General features: G+C 33.3%; 3 protein-coding genes across 3 annotated transcripts; 1 reads left to right on the forward strand and 2 right to left on the reverse strand.

The window, feature by feature from the left end:
* Nucleotides 1–2,184: 2,184 nt before the first annotated feature.
* Nucleotides 2,185–3,526, reverse strand: LOC123007133 (coatomer subunit epsilon). The gene is made up of 4 exons (XM_044402214.1): nt 3,219–3,526; nt 2,725–3,171; nt 2,452–2,676; nt 2,185–2,407 (listed from the first exon to the last, which is right to left on the reverse strand). The coding sequence occupies exons 1-4, from the start codon at nt 3,318–3,320 to the stop codon at nt 2,270–2,272; spliced, it is 912 nt and encodes a 303-aa protein (XP_044258149.1). The 5' UTR covers nt 3,321–3,526; the 3' UTR covers nt 2,185–2,269.
* LOC123007132 lies at nt 3,393–4,969 on the forward strand. The gene is made up of 2 exons (XM_044402213.1): nt 3,393–3,728; nt 3,820–4,969. Exon 2 carries the CDS (start codon nt 3,822–3,824, stop codon nt 4,833–4,835), a length of 1,014 nt encoding a protein of 337 aa, XP_044258148.1. The 5' UTR covers nt 3,393–3,728; nt 3,820–3,821; the 3' UTR covers nt 4,836–4,969.
* A 596-nt stretch (nt 4,970–5,565) lies between these two features.
* LOC123007364 (fructose-1,6-bisphosphatase 1) lies at nt 5,566–6,851 on the reverse strand. Its single transcript, XM_044402627.1, has 4 exons — nt 6,606–6,851; nt 6,409–6,553; nt 5,852–6,358; nt 5,566–5,802 (listed from the first exon to the last, which is right to left on the reverse strand). The coding sequence occupies exons 1-4, from the start codon at nt 6,776–6,778 to the stop codon at nt 5,614–5,616; spliced, it is 1,014 nt and encodes a 337-aa protein (XP_044258562.1). The 5' UTR covers nt 6,779–6,851; the 3' UTR covers nt 5,566–5,613.
* Nucleotides 6,852–20,308: the final 13,457 nt, after the last annotated feature.

A 20,308-nucleotide genomic window follows, 5' to 3' on the forward strand; every position in this document is an offset into this window, starting at 1 on the left:
ACTATTTAAAGTAGGACAATTAAAGAGTGGAAGTTACAAAGAAGCTAAGTACCAAATTTTTACTTCTTGAGATATTATCTTGACATAGTGATATGTACATACCATGCTGCTTGTCCCTGCCAAAGCTCCATATGCCATCTCAATTTTTAAGCCTGTCATATTCATTAAAAAAAATATTCACCAAATAAATTTGATTACGTTTTTATTAAATAACTCAAAAACAGCGTTTTAGGACTTAGCTACTTTGTAACTTCCGCTCTTTATCTTTTTTGTACTGGGTGGAACGTCGATTAGGCGCAGAAAAGAAATCCCCAATAAATCCCACAATAATTTTGTTGAAATTTTTCACACTTATTTAGGCATTGATAGGTAGATTTCATAATTTTTTGGTAATTTTTTATTTACAAACAAAGCCAAAAAAAAATGAAAAAATATTTTCGCCCAAAAAACTGACTTACGCAGCTTCACTTCCTGTAATTGTTTACAAAATCAGAAAAAAATACCAATTAGATTTTGAATTAAAGTGTTACCTAATAGTGTTATAAGTAGTTATAATGTGTGTATAAGTAAACAAAAGGTAAGTTAAAAGAAACACATATAAAGAAAAGGTAAGTTTTATAATAAAAATAAAAGAATAATTTTTCTTATTAATTACTATTATTAATAATAATTAATAAATGTAAAAGATAAGAGCTGAGCACCAGAGCTTTGAAACATGTATACAATGCTTCAGGCATCAATTTAATTAAAACAACCGCCTCTTTTGCAAGAAAATTTTTTTGAATGTGTAAAAACTACTGTAGATTTTTAATAGTTCACGAATAATCGATTGACCAAAAGGCTCCGAAAAATCTCATCCAAGAACACTTTATTTGTTCTTGATGTGACATTTTCGAATTAGAATTGCACAATAGGGCAGTCTGTTGTGCAGTGAAATAAATCAGTGATGTTGCCAAAATAACACCAATAAAATATCGTATAATGTATGAGCAAGCCATTAAATGGATTTGGGTGTTGAACGTGTTTTAAGAAGATAATTAGAAAATATGGGAAGCAAAATACAAAATGGCGTACATTTTAATTTAAACGTCTACAACTAAGACACATTTATCATATTAAAAGTTAATTTATATTTGCTCAGCAAACCTCTGAGAGGTGTTTCTGTTTCGTAGAGAGTGCGAGGCGTTCGGCGACCATCAAGATGTCGCTAAGTTTCCTCACAATTTGCTTATTAATATTTGCCAGCACTAAACAGTTTAGCATGTAAATCACATCGTACTCCGAGCTTGAATATTCATATTAAACGCACTTCGCATACACACTGCCATATTTGCATCTCTATTGTTCTAATCAACCAATAAATTTAATTAATCGCACTCGGAAAAATAGAAAAGAAGATTAATCGTTTCGATTTAAAAAGATTGCTAATTTTCCGGCCGATTAAAGGCAAATATCAGGTGAACCAACACATGACAAGTTGCGGGAACTTTTCCGGCGACGTCTTTCGCCGTGAATTGTAAAAAATTGGAGGCGTGGATCAAGTCAGAAGAGCGACGCCGTGACAAATCGAGTCATCTGCTTGGAGACAGCTGAACCCCTCGACTTCATCTGTTTTCATCTTCTGTGCTACTCTTGGTTTCATGGATTGCTTATTTTCTACTTCCTGCCATAATTTATGCATGAGCTCAAATGGTCTTGAATTTCAAATTAAACTAAGTGCGCTTTTTCAATTTTACGCCGACGGAACACACCCCAAGTGCACTTTTTTCACCTCAAAGCAGACAATTAGCCCAAAACGTGGCCTCACTGGACATAAAAAAGGTTTACTATTCAGTTCCCAATTGACATAATTAATTTAGTAATTATAAATTAAAATTATATTACATTTCATAAGAGCAGTCTTAAGGCACGAATTCAAGTCTAAAAAACGGAGTGACAAAGCCACGAGTTATTTTAAAAAATGAGTGTTTCAAAGTCTTATGAAACGATTTCTTTTATAATTTGCTCTCTAATTTTAAATGATTTAGTCGCTTTTAAGACGTCGCGTGATTTAATATGTCTATTAGAGAATCAAAATGAGGGCAAATTACAAAAAAAAACATTTTATTATTTTTCTTTCTAAAAAACGAATTTACATAATGATCTATTATAGAGTTAGAATGTTAGAATTAATAAAACACTGTAATCGGTTATCTGCTTTATTTCAATACAATTAAGTTAAACGTTATATAAAACTCTTGCAACAAAAATATGGTTGTTTTCACAAATTTTAGGCTGGAATGGTTGAAACTGAGGGACCATACTGTTTACAAATCCTTGAAAATTCGCTTTCTTTCTGTTTCAAGTCTCTAATGTACGGATGATCTGGCTGGGCATCTTTCAACTGAGACAAATACCTACTTGCAATCTAAAAAAAAAATCAAAAAATGCTAAAAACAACAAGAAAATTACCTCAGGTGTTTTCCCTGTGTGTTTATGTAAAACAATAAGGTTTATTAAAGTATCTGAATAATTAGCGTCTTTGTCTAAAGCCTCCTGTAGGGCACTTTCAGCCTCCTCGTATTTCCCTTGGCCTATTAAAGCTACAGCTTGTCCATTAAGTAACAAAGGTGTAGCCCCATATTTTTCAACCAACTCTTGGTAGATGTAGTAGGCATCTTGCAACTTTTCCCCACCCTTAAAAAAATATTAGCGGTGAATTAACAAAAAAAAATTCCAACGTACACTAGCGTTATTGACCCAAGCTTGTGCCAACTGTGTTAACGTAGCATCGTCGTCTTTCTCCTGCATTTCCTTCAACTTCTTTCTGGCTAAATCCACGCGATCAATCTTTAGCAAAATATCAATAATAAAAGCCAAAGCTTCCAAGCTTTCAGACGTGTGCAAAACACGAAACGCCGCTTCGAGATTATTCTGATTGACATAAATTGTTGCTGCAACTAGTGCAAGGATGTCGCTTTCAACGTTGGCGGCCAGTTTTTGGTCAATTTGGGAGACGATAGATTCGCGTTTTTGTTTGGAGGATAAATATTCAGCGAGAAGTCTTAAAGGTTGTATTTCCTCGGGTGATGATGGCTTGATTTCGTCGAGTACAACCAGGAATTTGTTTTGGGCCATGTAGGAGCGGTAGGTGAAAATGTCGCGTTGGGTCGCCACCTCGGGGGTCGACGGCTAGAAAAAAAAATTACGCAACTTGAGTATATAATACTTGTAAATACCTTGCGTAGTTTTTGTGCCTCATTTATGCATTGTTGATAATTTCCGATGTAAAAGAAGTTTTTTATTTCGAATAATTCGTCATCGTGTTGTTGACGCGACATCTTAAATGTCAAACTAACATAGACATAACCTAAAACCTAAAATGTGTTTTGTTGGCGGTCCTGACACTAAATAATTTCGAATTGCTTTAATTAAACGTACACAAAAATTTATATTTCTCTACACTCAAGTTTTGCATTAAAGTTTTATATAAACCAAAATTAAAAACAGTTAAAATGCATGTATAACAAATAAAAACTTTGGTCTGGCTGGTGATTTATTTTTCTGAGGTTGGTCGCAATAGGTGTCATATTTGATGCACAATTTGACGTTACAACTAAAAGAGGAATTCAAAAAGTTATTCGTTTTAATTAAAAAACAATCTTCAATTTTCTTGGTGATATTACGTGCTTCTCAATTTGTTTAGCTTTTTCCATAAGCTTTTAGCAAGAATTTTGCACCGTTGTAAGGTATTGTATAAGGTCCAATAATAAAAAAATTGTTGAGATTTTTTATTTTGTATAAAAGTCTTCACTTAATAATTTTTATTTATTTATACAGAAATGACAACGCCGTTGGTTAAATTTCGTGTATATGAAACAACACTCCATGAGAAGCTTTTTACAAACATCAAGATTTTAACCCATGTTTATCCACCAAGTAAAGACTTTAATGAAGTTTTCAAGGTGGATATGTTTAAGAAGAATAACAAGGCTGCTTTTCAACAAGTTATCTACTACCTTTTTACTGTCCTGGACCCTGAATTAACGAAGGAAAAGATAAAATCGTGGCCGACATATGACGCCAAAGGAGACAGAGAATTTAGACAAGAAGTTTTATCATTTATTGATCACATAAACGAAAAATATGAAAGTGTTGATATTCCTAAGTTGATGCCTTCTCTGCTTGTTTCACCTGGCGGCATAAAAATTGTAAAATTTATGCTGAAAATGTCAATACTAGTCACTTATGCACATTTAAAAAGGAACAAGGAACAAACAGATTTACTAGCACCTATCAGGTCTTCTAAAGATCCAGCTATTACTGAAACAATAATACAACAAATTAATAGAACATCATCAATCGTAGAGAAAAGAACTTTTGAAAATTACAACAATTTCCACAAATTCCATGCAGAGGCATTAGTGGAAGCTAATAGAATTGTGGAACAACAGGAGAAAATTGAGAAGGAATTAGCGGAAGTCAATAAGGCGATAGAAGAAGAAAAAAAGAAAAATATCAAACCCGTTGGTGTCGAAAATGTGAAAGACTTGCAACAACAAATGACAAACTTGGAAAATATTAAACGCATGTGTGAACGAGCAAAAGAGCTTCTAGAATGTGTTTCAGGTGGTAAACAAGTTCTGGAATTTTATAAAGAAAATATTAATCCTGACAGGATTAAACCTTTAATTCAAACTGATAACTTGAACTTGCTGCAATTTTGTAATGGCTTAAATGACCGCCTTAGCAAGGAACATTTACGAATGCCAGCTTTTTCAAAGGAAGATCTGAAGGACATGATTCAATTCTTATCAGGGCTTACAGAAAAATATAAACAACTTAATTTAGTTTAAGAAGAAATTGGAAGAATTCTAGAAAAAATCTAGTAAATAAACTGCTAAGAATAAGTCATTTTTAATGTACATTTTGCAAGTTTCATTTTTTGTACTTTAAAAATGTAAAAAATAAATATTATGTAATTACCATTGTTGTTGTTTTATTCAATCCAATTACGTGATTATCAGGATGTGCATGGAGTAAAAACAAGTTTTCCAACCATCTATTCTTATTAAATTTGTTTTTTCCAATGTCAAGGATAGGATTTTAACTACCTTCATTACTTCTAATTGTTTACTATTAAAAGGAATTGCAACAACCATAAATTGCTATCAGGTAAATCTGCAGAATATGGGACTAAAATCGTGATCTTAAAATTTGTTTTAACGTTTTTTTTTTTAATTTGAGATTATGCGTAACCAGAAATTTGGAAATTATGATGTTTTTACTTTACAGAAAAATAAAAACCTGAAACTATGAACGTACATTGTGTTAAACTGTTTTAATTCCGGCATCACATCTCAAAGTCCAAGCCGCATTTGTTGCATCTTGTGTACAAATACGTATCAGATTGATAAAAATAAATCACTAGAACCAATATTTAACATAATTGTCTTCTTACATAATACAACTTACAAAATAATTATTAAGTATTTTGCATTTAGTAAAAGTCATAAAACACTATAAATAAAATCGTTACGTAATTTAACTTACAATTGCGTTCAGGAGATAAACGAGACTCAAATATGAAATAAACATCACATTTAATAATAAAAAATCAATGAGTACAAAAAATTATTTGGAGTGTTTCTTAATAACTGCCAAAACATCCTCTACATCCTCCTTCGAGCCCAAGAAAATCGGACACCTCTGATGCAAGCTCGTGGGTTGCACATCCAAAATCGGGATTTTTCCATTGGAAGCCAACCCTCCTGCTTGAGTCATAATAAAAGCCATGGGAATGCATTCGTACAACAACCGCAACTGCAATAGCCCAAAAATCACCTAAAATTTACCTCAACTATGCTCATACCTTTCCATTCGGGGAATCCTTCGTCGCAGGATATATAAAAATCCCCCCGTATTTAATTGTCCGGTGTACATCAGCGACCATCGATCCCACATATCGCGCATTGTACGGTTTTCCCTTCGTTGGGTCTTTCTTATTATTGACATATTCCTTCACCGCGTCATCCCATTGATAGGTGTACCCCTCATTGATGGCGTAGATTTTACCCCGTTTCGGAATTGTCATGTTTTTATCAGTGAGAATAAACTCGCCCACGGACGGGTCCAGCATGAAGCCGTGGACGCCGTTCCCGACGGAGATTACCATCATGGTTGCGCTGCCATAAAGGGCGTACCCAGCAGCAACAACTTGGTTACCGGGCTGGAGGGCGTCTTTCATAGATGGGATTGAGTTATCTGTTTTTTTCATTATTGCGAAAATTGAACCGATTGAGACGAGACAGTCGATGTTAGAGGAGCCGTCCAGGGGGTCAAATGCCACGATGTATTTGCCCCTTTTATCAGTTTCAATCTAAAATCTAAAAACATAAACACAAAAACATAATTTTTGCCTTGACCCACCTCAATTACAGTCTCGTTTTCCTCAGAAATTAGCAGAGCAACTGTATATGAAGAGGATAACATGTTGATGAAGAGCTCGTTGGCAAGACAGTCGAGTTTCTTCACCTCTTCACCTTGCACATTTGTGTGACCAACAGTACCAAACCTAAACTCTTTACATTAAGACTTATTTAAAATAAAAATTGTCAATAACTTACAATTTTGTGATTCCGGCCCTTCGTACAGCACTACTGATGACTTTAACAGCAGTTTGGATTGAGTTCAAGAGTTGGGTGAGCTCACCAGTAGCATGGGGTGCGTTTTTCTGTTCTGACAACACATATCGTGTCAAAGTGATGCAATTCGAGTCTAAAGCCGGCGAAGTTGTCATTGTGAAGGCTTTTTACAATGACTGAGTCAATCCGTTGAATGTTTTAGTATTTATAAGATGACCTTTGAAACGGGTTTGATAAAAGCAAAACACGTATACCAAACATATTTATGTTTTCTCCTTGTTTATCTATATATAGTAAGATAAGGGAATAATATCTAGCTGTAGCGGAGATTAGGTAATAATCCTGTTTGTGATTTTTAGGGATTTAAATGGGATTATAAAATGCTATCTTGGAGAATTTATTAAAGCTAAATAATAATGAGGTTTATTCATTTTCAAGAACAAGAGAGTGTTAATTGATTGATTCAAGATAAGTCATATGAGTGTTGACAAGTTTTTAAAAGAAATAAAGAAAAAATAATTTTATAACCAAAAGTAAAGTTATATTATTTACTACTCAAATAAGTAAAGAGTAGAGAGAGGTCTCTGCAAAATTTTATTCCTACTTCAAGCATTGGAAAGCAGAGGGCAGTCAAATGCACTTTCCTTTGCGCAAAATACTTCACCTATGCCCTAGTTTTTCTATTCAAATCTTCATTCATAATCAACAAAAACGCTTGGCTGTTTTAAGTGCATGCTATGTTAATGAGGAAAGCAATTAATTTTTTAATCGCAGAATTCTTATTTTCAACTCAATTACATGGTCACTCGTTCACCAACAAAGCAGATATTGATCTTGAAATGCAGCAATTCAAAGTTTTTCATTCTTTATGTGGTGTCATACAGTTTATACAAAGAGGAAGTAATTAAATTTAATTGAATTGGGCTTAATTGGCACTTTGGACTTAATTTAGAAAAGAAAAAAGGAAAAAAAGAGTGCATATACAAAACTTTGCTTCCAGATATTTTATTATTTTTAAATTTATAAATTATATATTTAAAGGCCAGTCTGGAAATGAGAACCATCAGCTGTCGCATTATGTTGTATGAATCCCGGCTGAATTCTCCTGTTTTTTTTTATTTTTTTGTTAGTAATTGGAAGTAAATCTTCTTTCTTAAATCTTTTACTTATTGTGTGATCGATAATGTTTGTCGGAAGTTGTTATTTTTGGGCATTGATTTAATGCGAATTCGAATGAAAGAGCTAAAATTGAAAGAACCCCGAACAAAACGGGGTGGAAGTGGGGCGCAATGCGCAAGCAAGCCGGGTGCAGTGAAGATCGATGCTCGCCGCCGCCCGACGTCGGTCTGGGTCGCTCTCGGTCGTTCACCTGCTTCATCCATCCCCAAAACCACCCCCAACATACTACGCTAAAGAACGCAGTGTTGCACGAAATGACGACGACACCACGAGCGCTTCCGCATTCGTGTATACTTATTTCCTGAACGGTGATTAGAAAAGGGGCGAGGGATGGAAGGGGGCTAAATTCGAGAAAAAATTATTCAGTATTTGCATAACTTATTTTGCTCAGAACAGTATCTGAATTGTATAGAAAGATCAGAAAATGAGATTTGAAAAACAAAATTGAAACAATATCATCTAATAGAATGAAAATTTGCTTAGGAAAAACTGAGAAAGAATTATTTTTATTATTTTTAATAAGGCTTGGTTTTGAAGAATAGTTTGAAAAAATAAATAGAACTTGAATAATACTTTCTCAAGTTTAAATCGTAAATTGAAAAGTTAATTCCTAGCTGCTGAACTTGATTCAAATACTTAAAACACTGATTTTTTTAAGTGTTTGAAAATTCGAAGTAGACAAAAGCGAGATTTGTAGTTAAAACTTGACCAGAAAAGTCGTAAGTATCTGAGTGGTCATATGAGAAGCAGATTTGACCCGTATTTAAGGCCATTCTGTTCAAACTATAATCTGAATCAATCTACCGCAAAAATTAAACAGCAGAATTTTTATTTTTATATCTGTCATAAAATTCATGCAGCATGCTTTAATGTTTTCCGAATGGCTGACACCCATTTTTCATTCTCTTCCCATTATCCTCCTGATAAGCCAAATCCACAACTCCCCTCGCCATTTTTTGCGTATTTGCATTTCCGGGTGTCGATTCCGGGTAGTGCGTAGCTGTCGTTTCCGCTGAAACGTAGTGCAGCAGCCCGGACAAGGTAAGGGTAGTAACCTTCCGTGCAAGCAGGCGGATACATGTCCGATGATTACACGTTGTACCCTTTCCACGTTGCATTTCCAACACAATCCGACAATATTACTATTTTAGAAAAAAAGACATCCATAACGCATTTTTCTGGATGATGATAATATGACCAGAGTAAATGGAAATGTCATAGAATCCGCATCAAGGACTTGTATGAGATTTCAGCCTTATTAAAATTCAATTATGGAGGCGGCACGAAATGCAATTAATTGAGAGAGAAGAAGGGGATTTTTAAAAAGTTGCGGTTATCTAGTGAGGTATTTTTGATGTCTTTTATGATAAATGAGCGGAAAGTAGAAAGCCTTTTGACGTTTTCTTTGAAAAGTTCAACTTATTTATTTTCTTAAAATATTGTAATGGAATTCACAACGGAAGAACTTGAGTTTTCTTTCCGTTTCATTTGAATGCAAATGTAAATTAAATCGTCTTGAGTAAATTTCATAAAAAAGAGTCTTATTAGGTGTTGTGGAAGCCATGAGAAAAAAATTTGCGGAAATGGTCATAAATCGTAAAGTCATCAGAGTAGAAATGATCGTTTTAACTATATTTTGCTCAACTAAATGGTGCGATATTACATTTTGGAAGCGCATTAGGGAGTTAGTCCCATCTGTAGGAACGCACCAGGTGCGATATGGTCCATAATTCACACTCCCTTCTCACTTTAATTACTCTATACACTCATTAAGTCAAGCAATTAAAACTGTACAACAGCTTTGTTCCGACATAACTGCCCATTTGACACTTTGTTGCAAACTATAAAAATCGATAAAAACGATTTTTATGAATTGGCTAAAGGGTCAGCTAGTAAATAATAATCAAAAAAATTACAAAGATTGGGTCCAGTGATTCAAGTTTTATTCGGCGTTGAATAAAACAGTACCCTTATATTTTCACGGGTTTTCTTTTATCACTCCTTTATTTTTATACAGCCGTTTGCATTGTATCTAATTTGATTCGGTTGGCATTTCCGTTTTCTAAATCTTCCACGATGCACAAAAAATAAATGTGTTCACGTTTAGTGAATCTAAATAAAATATCTTACACTCGATACCCTTCGAGAACTTAAGACATTAACAATTGAGGTAGTTAAGAGTAAATTGCAGAAACGAGAAACATCAATCAATGTCTGCAGCAGGAACGAAAACAATACATGTTTTTGGGAAAATCCAGCAGGAAAGGAAAGTTATTTTCGCTGGTTTACGGCTAGTAATTAGCAAGGGTTGGATACAAAAGATAATGTAGTAGGAAAAGCAATTTTAAAATATCGCTTCGGACTACAATCACGCAGAAATCGAATCAAAGGGATTTCTTTAAAAATATTAAATACTTTCGAGGAATTTTTCCTTCCAAAGTAACCATCAAGCACACCTAAATATTGACGTTAAGAAAACTAAAAAGCCGTTTTTATTGTACGTATTATGATTTAAAGTGGTTGCCTATATAAATATTTGAATATTTCGCATACCTCTCTTGGGACCAATTTCGTCGAGTAGAAGGTTAGGCAAGACGTGTAAAGATGTCTTCCCCTCTATACACGAAACTGGAATACGTGAAAGGGAAGTACCGCAGTAATAAAAAGGAGAACAATGTTGCCGAGGAAATTGCGCTTATCTGTAGCAAATCGATACAAACTCGAGAATTTTTTCCCGAAATTTGAACTAATCCGAAAATATGCAAAATAAAGTCTAGTTCCCAATAGTGCAGTCTTTCATCAATCATCCCGTTTTTTATGACCCAGTTTATTGCTTTAATTTGTTCGCCGACAAGATATGTCTGATAAGGAAAACAGCAACGGCCTTGTAAAATCCTACACACCCTATTTCACGCCACGATTGCGCCATTTTTGTCGCGTATCCCCCGTGCTAATTGCGTAAACGGCTTTTTTACGACGGATTTTGATCCATCCGAGTGCAATAATTCCTCAAAACGTTGTCTTATTGGACGCAGTCTCGCAGGAATCCATGGTGTGAGGCGACCTTGTGTTCCTGCGGTACCCAGCTGGATTCCATAGCAACCCTGACTCGACGAGATAACGTCAAAACAGACAGTTGGGCTGCAAATAGAAGCTAAAGGATGGTGGTGATTTTTTACACGTTTTTCAGTGGCGAACAAATAAATAATCAGGGGAAAAAACAAGATAAATACAATACTTAAGATCAGTTAGTTTATTATTTCAGATTCCAGCTTATAACATGAATTACTTTCCAGATTTGATTTTAAAATCTCAAATTATAGATATACAAGGTGATTCACGAGGAATAATGAGCCTGACCAAATTCTCGATGCAACCACCATTACTCTTCGCAAGTTATTTTGCGACAACTGTAATGTTGGTTGCATCCAAAAATTTGGTCAGGCTCATTATTCCTCGTGAATCACCCTGTAGATTTGTTTCGTATAAATGTTCCTGCTGAAAATTAACTTAAATTAAACAGAAAGGACACAACTGGAATCAGGCTCAGTTCAAAGCTTGATCGATTTTCTCGTAAGGAAATTAAACATTATTTTCTCAGATTTAAAATTACATTATTTGTATCAAAAACACACGCGTATTATAAATTGTGGTTCGTTCACAACTCACTCATATCACTGCCAACTATGACGCCAAATTTTAATAAACACCTGTTATAAATTCACACATCATATTTAGAAAATAATATTATTTGTGGAATTTTAGCAAAATGACTGTTAAACGTTAAATGTTAAAATACCATAAAACGTGTTATTAGAACAAATATGTAAAATCACTTTTTGTTGAACAGGTGATAGAATATTCATATGTAAGACAAAAGTTTTATATGAACATGATGTTATGTAAGCGAGCTACACTCCTTGAAAGAGATGCGTTTTTTAATGGGGTTTTCCTTCTGTTGTAGAACAAAAGTTGGTACAGCTGATAACAGACATGAACGAATTTGAAGATCAGCTGCGGAAATTTTTAACCACGGGCGTTTTAAACGGTAAAACGAATTTAATTTTTATTCTCATTATGGTCTATAAGATAAATTGTAAACTGTTTTTACTCAAAAACGGTAAGTTGTATCGAAAAAACGCAAGAGATTTTTTTTTCGTGAAATACTATGGAATTTAGAATTTTGTGGCTGAAAGTGGCAAGAACCAACAGCCAAAATAGTTAGTCACGTGTGTGTCTAGTGGACGGGAACAATATTAAAACGATGATGGTTTTCTTAAGAGTATATTTCAGACTATTAAATGTCATGTACTTGCAGAAGTATTTTGTTAAACATTATCGGGTCAGCCATATGTCACTACGATGGACATTCAATAATCGAACTGAACGTTTTTTCGACCTCGCAGCCCAAACCCACGAGACTGACTTAGCTATTGCTTCACTAGGTATTGGCAATATGTACCCAATTCAGCAATAGTTTACAACCACGATAGGGTGTTCGACCTAAAAGGTGGCTGAACTTCTTGTTTGTGCCTGTACCTTTTCTCTTTCAGGGGATGTAGCTCCCTTATATAATATTTTTCGATATACAGGGGTAATTCACGAGAAATAATGAGCCTGACCAAATTCTCGATGCAACCAACATTACAGTTGTCGCAAAATAACTTGCGAAAAGTAATGGTGGTTGCATCGAGAATTTGGTCAGGCTCATTATTCCTCGTGAATCACCTTGTATGTTTATAGGAAATTAAATATTTTATCACCTGTTTAAATTTGTAACAATAAAAACGGAACACTTGTATAATACATACCAGGTGAATAAAAAGTATGGAACCAAACGTTTTTTGCTTAAACTATTTATTTTTTGAAAAAACTAATTGATGAGTGCTAAAGTACTATAAAAATGTGATGATTTAACAAGAATGAAATTTTTCCGAAATCTCCTTTTATTTTTGAGTTCTACAAAAAAAAAAATATTTTTTTAAATGGCAACCCACTATAAAATCATTTTTCTCATAAAAGCTATACTCTAAGGATTACAAGAATCTGCTTTATTTTAATTTTTTTCAAAAAAAATTTTTCACATAAATTGCAATTTTGACAAAAAAAAATCGCATAACTCAAAAACAAAACAAAATTTCGTTCTGATGTTACGATCACATTTTTTATATTACTTTAATTTATATTAATTATTATTTTCCGGAGGCAAATGATTGAAAATAAAACCGCTTGGTTCCATCCTTTATATTCACCCTGTATGTGTCTCTGAATGTAAACATTATTTAAATTATGATACAAATATTTAATCATCTGCTCAGAAGAAAACCTGAGCCACTTAAACGACAAAATGGAACCTCAAAACTTGAATGATTCTCAAAGATCAAAACAAATCCCAACTCTCAGAGTCGTACCAAGCACAACCTAAATTTTTTGCTAAAAAATTTAAAGCACAGATAAAAACGTGTTTTTTAATCTATCATATAGAGAAACCAAAGTTTTTTGCTCAAAATACAATTAAGTTCGCTCACAATCCAATAAACCTAAATCATTTGTTTAAAAAGTAATGGTAAAACTTTGAATGAGCAGCTCAGAGCGTATCAGAGTCATTCAAAAAATTTAAGGTAATCTTATAAAACTCTGACAAAGGTGGATCAAAAACAACCGAGTTTTCTGAGATAAAAGCCTAGATTATTTACTCAATACGAAACCTACATCTCTTGTTCAGGCTTGAATGTAATAAATAATGTGAGATTTCAACCTGAGTCGGACAAAACTCACTTATGTCAGTATTTAACGTAAATAAGATTCAGATTACAACTGAAACTTTTTTAGTCTAGAACGTAAAAACTGTGTGAAACATAGATCATTTCCGTAGATTCGAGCCTAATTTCTTTTCTAATATAATTTCATATTATTGTCAAAACGAGGCAGATGGGATTCAAAGCCGTTCGTTGATTCTTTTTGCGATCATCTATAGATTTAGCAATTTGTATCAATGTCTATAAGTTAGCAGTAAAAAGCATTTTCGTCTGTTCTGCTTCAACAGGACCGAAACCAGTAAACGACCAAAATTCCTTTTGTAATACTCGACCTAAAGACTTTTCCACTCTACATAATAATTTGTAACGATTTCCTTGTCCTTGTGCCTTTGTCCGTGTTAAGGACATCGAATTCATTACAAATGGGAAAATTCAATTTTTGCAAAAGCTCCGCTGTTATAAATAACACAACAGCGAATTGACTTCTCCCCTCAGTCAGGTGAAAAAATATCAAATTGAAAAAGTTTTCAAAATTGAAAGTTTCATGTAAAAAATGCTGATGTTAATTAAAAACGTTCCCTGAGGAAATTGGAGGCAAAATCTGGAACAAGTAGTTTGAACAGCGTCCTAGAGCTGCTCTTGCAGGTTTACTCGGTTACTTGGTGTCAAGGCTGGCTCGTGTATACTATAGAGTACGGCTAACGTTGTGATGTTGATACCAAACCGATCGATAACTCGGCACAGCCTCGCACAGTTGCCATATTTCTGCAACCATTCATACACCTGAGAGCCGTAATTAGGCAAATCATGTTTATTCGCATGACAGGGTTCGAAAGTAATGAATTATAGAACATTTTCGATACAGATTTTATTGCTTGATTTATCTGATCTTGTCCTAATCCTACTCCACCCATTACGCGCCACTGACATGATTTATTGACTGTGTTTGAATTCTCTCGGAAATTGAACCTTTTTATTTGTAATTTCACTATTTTGTACCAATTTCAAGATTGTTATTTCCTATCTCCTATCCTTTGAATACTCAAGTCTGGATTATGGAGTCGGATTGGAAATAGAATACGGAATCGATATGTCGAGTGTTGCTTAAAGTAACAAGGTTGCGATGGAGACTCTTAGACAAATATTTTATGCCGAAAGTTATGAATAAATGCATCATACGAACGAGTATCTGTAATATTTATCACTGACTCAAAAATAAACAGAAATCATTGCAAAAATCTGCATCTAAATCTAAATCACTGCTTAGGTTGCAGCCTAAACCCTAATTTGTTGGTGAACTCAAAACAATAACTTAAAAGATCGCTATTGAGTTCTTGAGTCTAAACTCAACCTGATCTACAATATTCAAAGATATTGTTCAAGGGCAATAACTAAATCATTTGCTCAGAATAAAGCCTAAATTATCCTTTCAAGGATGTTAAATTTTATTATACTTTTTGCTAAAATTGTCAAATTTTGATTTCTAAATTGTCTAAGAAGGCACCCCCTTAATAAACTTTTGAAATTTAATGTATTTAAAAGTCATAATAGATTCTAATCCCCCTTAATGCATCAATTAATTAAGTTAATGTAACAATAACTTCAAGGTATCTCCTTTAACTGAGGCTGTGATGAAATATATTAATGTCATAATTTCACACACCCCTTCGTTTTACAACCCTCCCCCATAATAGTAACGCCTATAGTCTCATCCAAGGTTTTAGAATCATTATGGTTTATTACATCTTGTGCGTTTCCAAGCAAGAAAACACTCTTGAAATTTCATTTCAAAGCTGAGTTAATTTCGCAATGTTTAGGACCAGTTTCACACTTTTGCGATTTTGTTAACTCGAGTGGATAATTAAATCAGCAGAGGAAATGTTATTTAATAAAATTCTAGATCGATATTGGTTGCACCTGAAGTTTTAGTTTATCGAAGTCGTTTGAATATTTATTGTTGTTTGTCATGTCAATTGTGATTAATACAAGGGAATGAAGTCTTCTGGTCACAAATCATGCAACCTGGATTTTTAAACAACCAGTTATTATTTCTGCTTGGAATTATCAAGTTTTGCGGCAGACACGTTATCGATATTCGTCCGTGAGTAATGAGAAATGTTTATCACATTCGCTGATTAATATATTATTAAAGGCAGTTTGCAATTATCGCTTCCAATGTAAATATATGTTTATGCTTGATTGTTTAGTCAAGACGCAAGTCTCAACAAGATGTGTTCATTTTTCATGTACGGGAAAATAGTAAAAGCATTAATGTTTATTGACGACTTCTTCTCGTAATAACTCACGTTTTATATTAGATTAAATTAAATATGAAAATGAAAAAGCTCGACAAAATTCATTACCCAAAGAAGTTTCATAAGAGCCCGAAATTAATAATAAAGAACGGAAATAGCAATCTTGAGAATAAATGATCATCGTGCTATTACTTAGCTCACATTAAAATTAAATTTACACAAAGGAAACACACAAAAAAGAAAATCAGATACTTCTTCCCGGTTTATCTCCTAAACTTTGAAAATATTGATTTAAGTGATTTTCTTTGAAGTTTTTTATTAATCAAGTAAATAAAGTCTTTAGAAACCTGCCCTTAAAAGCGAAACGATTTTTTAAAAGAATTTTTTGACCAAGTGTGAAAATCAAATAATCTTACTTACGCTTTACTTACTTTTATTTGGCTTTTATTGTATTTACGTAAGGCCTGAGTAAAAAAGAAATATTATATTTATTAAAAGCCTAACGAGTTTTTATGACACCATTTTATCTATATAATATCGAGGGTATTAGGACAATAATGGAAAAGAATATTTATTCAGCTCAAAATCCGGTTAAAATCTGATAGAGTTAAAAATTGGATCAGACTGCAATAATCATTCGACTAAATCTGACCGCATACTCGTATCAATTTTAATTCAGAGTTTAATTTAAATCTACATAAATTATTTACTTATAATACAACCTAAAACGCAAACAAGTTATTTGTTATATAAAATACAAAATATTCATGTAAACATCACTATACTTTATTCAAAAATAACACCTGGTTATTACAACAAAATGATCTACTTCAAAATTCAATGAATTACAAAATAATTTTTAATATTTATCTATGAAAACACCTATAACACAATTCACTTGCTCAGGGGAGGAAAACTTGTTACAAATCTATATTTTTCATAAAATTAAATTACCGATTTTATTAGAAGTTACTTAGCTCGGGAATCAATCTAAAACATAAATACTCACTTGTATTTGAGTCAACAAACAAACGAACCTAAACATAAGTTATTTTATTTTCTTAAAAAATAAATTATTTCCTTCTAATCAGCGGTTTTCAATTAAAACACAAATAAGCTCAAACAATAAAAAAATATCTAGAAAACAACCTAAAACATAAGTCACTTGTTCAGGGTACAAAATGTTTTTTCATTAAAAATAGTTTTTTTCTGTGTCAGTAAATTTTGTTTTCAAACTTTGATAAAAACAATATGGCAATGAAGAAAGTATATTTATTAATGTAATGTCTTTATACGATGTTTTATTGGCGCTTTGAACGTATTATAAATCTTACAATTTATAATTTTTCGCACGAAAAGTGTACTTTATTTTTACAATCTTGTATTATGTGTTGTCGACTTATACCATAAAAAATGTAATAGTCATGCATGTAATTAAACAACAATTAAAAATAAATAAAAATAATTTATTGTTTCTGTATACATTAAACAAAGTTTACATAAAACTAACTAGAAATAAAAAAATCGAAAAAAGTAATTATTGTGAGCAACCACCCTCGAGTTGTTTTCGTCGCCGAGAGAAAAATAATGTAAACACATTGCACTCTACATTTGTTTTCGTTAACTCGATATAATGATGTCTACTTTTAATAACATTTGATGGAATCGATTCCAAATACATTATCATTAGGGTGGAAACGCCAGAGTCGGACTGATGTGATTTCCTCGGCGGCGCATTTCGCATCTGCCATACCCTCATCTTAATCAAATTTTTAAGGATAAATATACACGAACAACCACAAAAATTCCCCATCTGCTGGCACACAGGTAGCAAAAAATTAAAAACAACTCACGACAGCTGATCGTTGAACAAGTTGGAATCGTGACGTAAACGGCAGATGGTAACTGGGTCGGAGGGTGCACCCTTCCATGGTAAATTGCTCCCAGCGTAAGAAAAATAAAAAAATGTACGCTTTCCTCGCTGAATAATAAATCTCGGAAAATTTATCGGTGTCAGGTCATAGGGTCAGATAAGCAAATGCGAATTTCCCCAAAGTTTGATTTAGTTTGAATCTTGATTGATTTAGAGCTTTGCGTCTCCCCGAAATCAACAAAATTTATCAAAACTAATAAGTTTCAAATCCCGAAATGGTCTATGTATATTTTTACCTAGATTTCTGGACTTTGGCTATTTATATTGTCGGCCTAAATTGACAAATCCATTTCCGTTCCATCCAAAATTAAAGCGACACTTAAACCCCAATTACACTCTCTCAACAAGCCATAATTGCGTCACGTATTCACCTAAGCTTCATCTAATCGCCCGCCAAATCTCCGTCCCAAAATCCATTTCTCTACAATTTTTATCCAAAAAAAAACGCAACCTCGTGTCGCTCCAATTCTAGTAGAATCGTACTAGAACAACCCTCAGGTAAAAATGTGAAGGTGCACAACGTCTCAAAGAAAAGTTGGGTGCATCTTAGAAGTTGAGGCATGTGCCAGTGACAGCTGCTCGTGTCTTGAACCACATGCACGTCCACCTGGCCCCATCGACGGCAATTATAAATCCATTGCAACGACTCGAATACAAGAAATGGGGAGATTTTAGCCGAATTTTGACCCTCAAGGACGAGATTTCCTTCCGAATGGTAAATATTTTTGTGCTCAAACCGTGAGAAAAGAACCAGGTAGAAATTCGAACCGACAAACAAAATACCTATAATTTTATCGATCAAGCGAGGAATTGGATTTGCAGCAACAAAAAAGAATCGACAAAATCTTAAAATTGCGTCGCCTGGTGTAGCTACAATGGATGCAAAAATTCTGCTTCTCGTATTAAAAAGCCTCAGTGTTCAAACTAAGTAAACCTGATGAGCTATGTACTCAGAAAACAACCAGAAATATGAACCGTTTGCTTTGTTTTAACAATATCAGAAGCATCATTTGCTCAGGACACAAAAAAACAATTCAGTAAAACAACCTAAAACTCAGTTCACAGTTTAGGAAACAACCTGAACTATGATGAATTATCTAATTGTTGTAATACAAAATTATATGCTCTATTAATTTCTTTAAATTAAAACTTTACTCAGAAAACAGCCTGACACACCAACACCTTCAAAAACACACGTATTGAAAATCAATTTCTTATAATTAAGTATCTACATTAAATTACAAATTGTTTATGTATATATCACCTAACTCAGAAATCAAACTGAAACATAATAACCTAACTGTTTCAGTAAAAAGTAGAAAACAAAAAGGTTTAAGATATCTTAAAATGGCATTTACTGGCCATTGGCATCATTACCAAACTTAAAAATACAAGTACTCAAATGAGTGCTTTAACGTGGCTATTATAGTCGCAAAATGGCAGAAGTTCTATTTCACTGACTCTCTCGTAAGTCAATAACCTCCCCTAATGCCCAATCGATAATAATCCAACAAAACTTTTTACGACAACGTAAACCTATGCGATACTATTTACGACTCTAGTACTAACTTAATCTTGAATTCGGCAGAAGCTTTCATTTTTTAAATAGTTGATTTGCGAAACATTTTCCGAGAAAAAATTAAATGCCACCCCTTGACACCAAATCGAATCGAGTTGATAGAATTCGTTATGTTAACAATACGTGACCGTATCCCATATGCCGAATTTTATGGCACATGAACATAAAAAATGCCGTTGGTAAAAATGAAATTGTGGGTTGTCTGGGATTACAAAATGCCGGCCACCATATGGGCTACGATGGAAATGTGAATATAGGTTGGTGAACAATAAAAAATGACCATCGGCAACGTTTATTCCTCAAAAATAAATTATATACACAACAGGATTTTGATTTTTGTTGTTGGATTATATATTTCTTTAGTTTTCTTTGTTAAATTCGTGACTTAAATTTATTTATTATTTAAAGGTTTAATGAAACTGCGCCGCCAGTTGTAATAACTGTCCTAGGATTTTATCCCTCTTATTAAAATATGTAATCAATAACTTAAGCGTACAAACCCTTCTAATACTTCAATCCTATTAGTTGAGTAAAGTGAAAGAATAATGACTTGGCCGGATCATCAGTCAATATTGTATAACAAAAAAATGAAAAGCTGTTTTCAGATGCTCATTATTTGCCATATTTTTCTGTAAACAACTTTATAATGATTGATCCTAAATGTTATTATTTACGACATTTTCTTTGTTGGCGAATAATTTAATTGGAACGGAGTTTTAAAAGCTAAATGTGCTGAATCATCACAGAATAAATCTTTTACAAGCCAAATCAGGAATTTTGATAGAACAGCATATTTGTAAACCGTATCAAAAACAAGATAATTTACATTTACAAAAAGCTTTTCAATTTTGTTTAACAAAACTCGAATTCAAACTTAAGGCAATTCAAGCAATTCAGGTCTGTTTTACATTTCTCAGTGAATACTTAAATAATATTTATCCGAGTTTCTCGAAGTCTTACAAAAATTAAGCTTAAAAATA

The sequence above is a fragment of the Tribolium madens genome, unplaced genomic scaffold (assembly GCF_015345945.1).
Source record: "Tribolium madens isolate multiple individuals breed KSU strain unplaced genomic scaffold, Tmad_KSU_1.1 Scaffold_3;HRSCAF=73;Tcas5.2_LG2, whole genome shotgun sequence".
In the NCBI taxonomy this organism is placed as follows: Eukaryota; Metazoa; Arthropoda; class Insecta; order Coleoptera; family Tenebrionidae; genus Tribolium; species Tribolium madens.

Coding starts and splice junctions, on each gene's coding strand:
- LOC123007133 (XM_044402214.1), bottom strand. CDS start 3,320: ATGTCGCGTCAACAACACGATGACGAATTATTCGAAATAAAAAACTTC. Junction 3,172..3,218: donor AGGCACAAAAACTACGCAAG/GTATTTACAAGT, acceptor TTTTTTTTCTAG/CCGTCGACCCCCGAGGTGGC. Junction 2,408..2,451: donor ACACAGGGAAAACACCTGAG/GTAATTTTCTTG, acceptor TTTTTTTTTTAG/ATTGCAAGTAGGTATTTGTC.
- LOC123007132 (XM_044402213.1), top strand. CDS start 3,822: ATGACAACGCCGTTGGTTAAATTTCGTGTATATGAAACAACACTCCAT.
- LOC123007364 (XM_044402627.1), bottom strand. CDS start 6,778: ATGACAACTTCGCCGGCTTTAGACTCGAATTGCATCACTTTGACACGA. Junction 6,359..6,408: donor AAAACGAGACTGTAATTGAG/GTGGGTCAAGGC, acceptor TTTAGATTTTAG/ATTGAAACTGATAAAAGGGG. Junction 5,803..5,851: donor AGGATTCCCCGAATGGAAAG/GTATGAGCATAG, acceptor GGGCTATTGCAG/TTGCGGTTGTTGTACGAATG.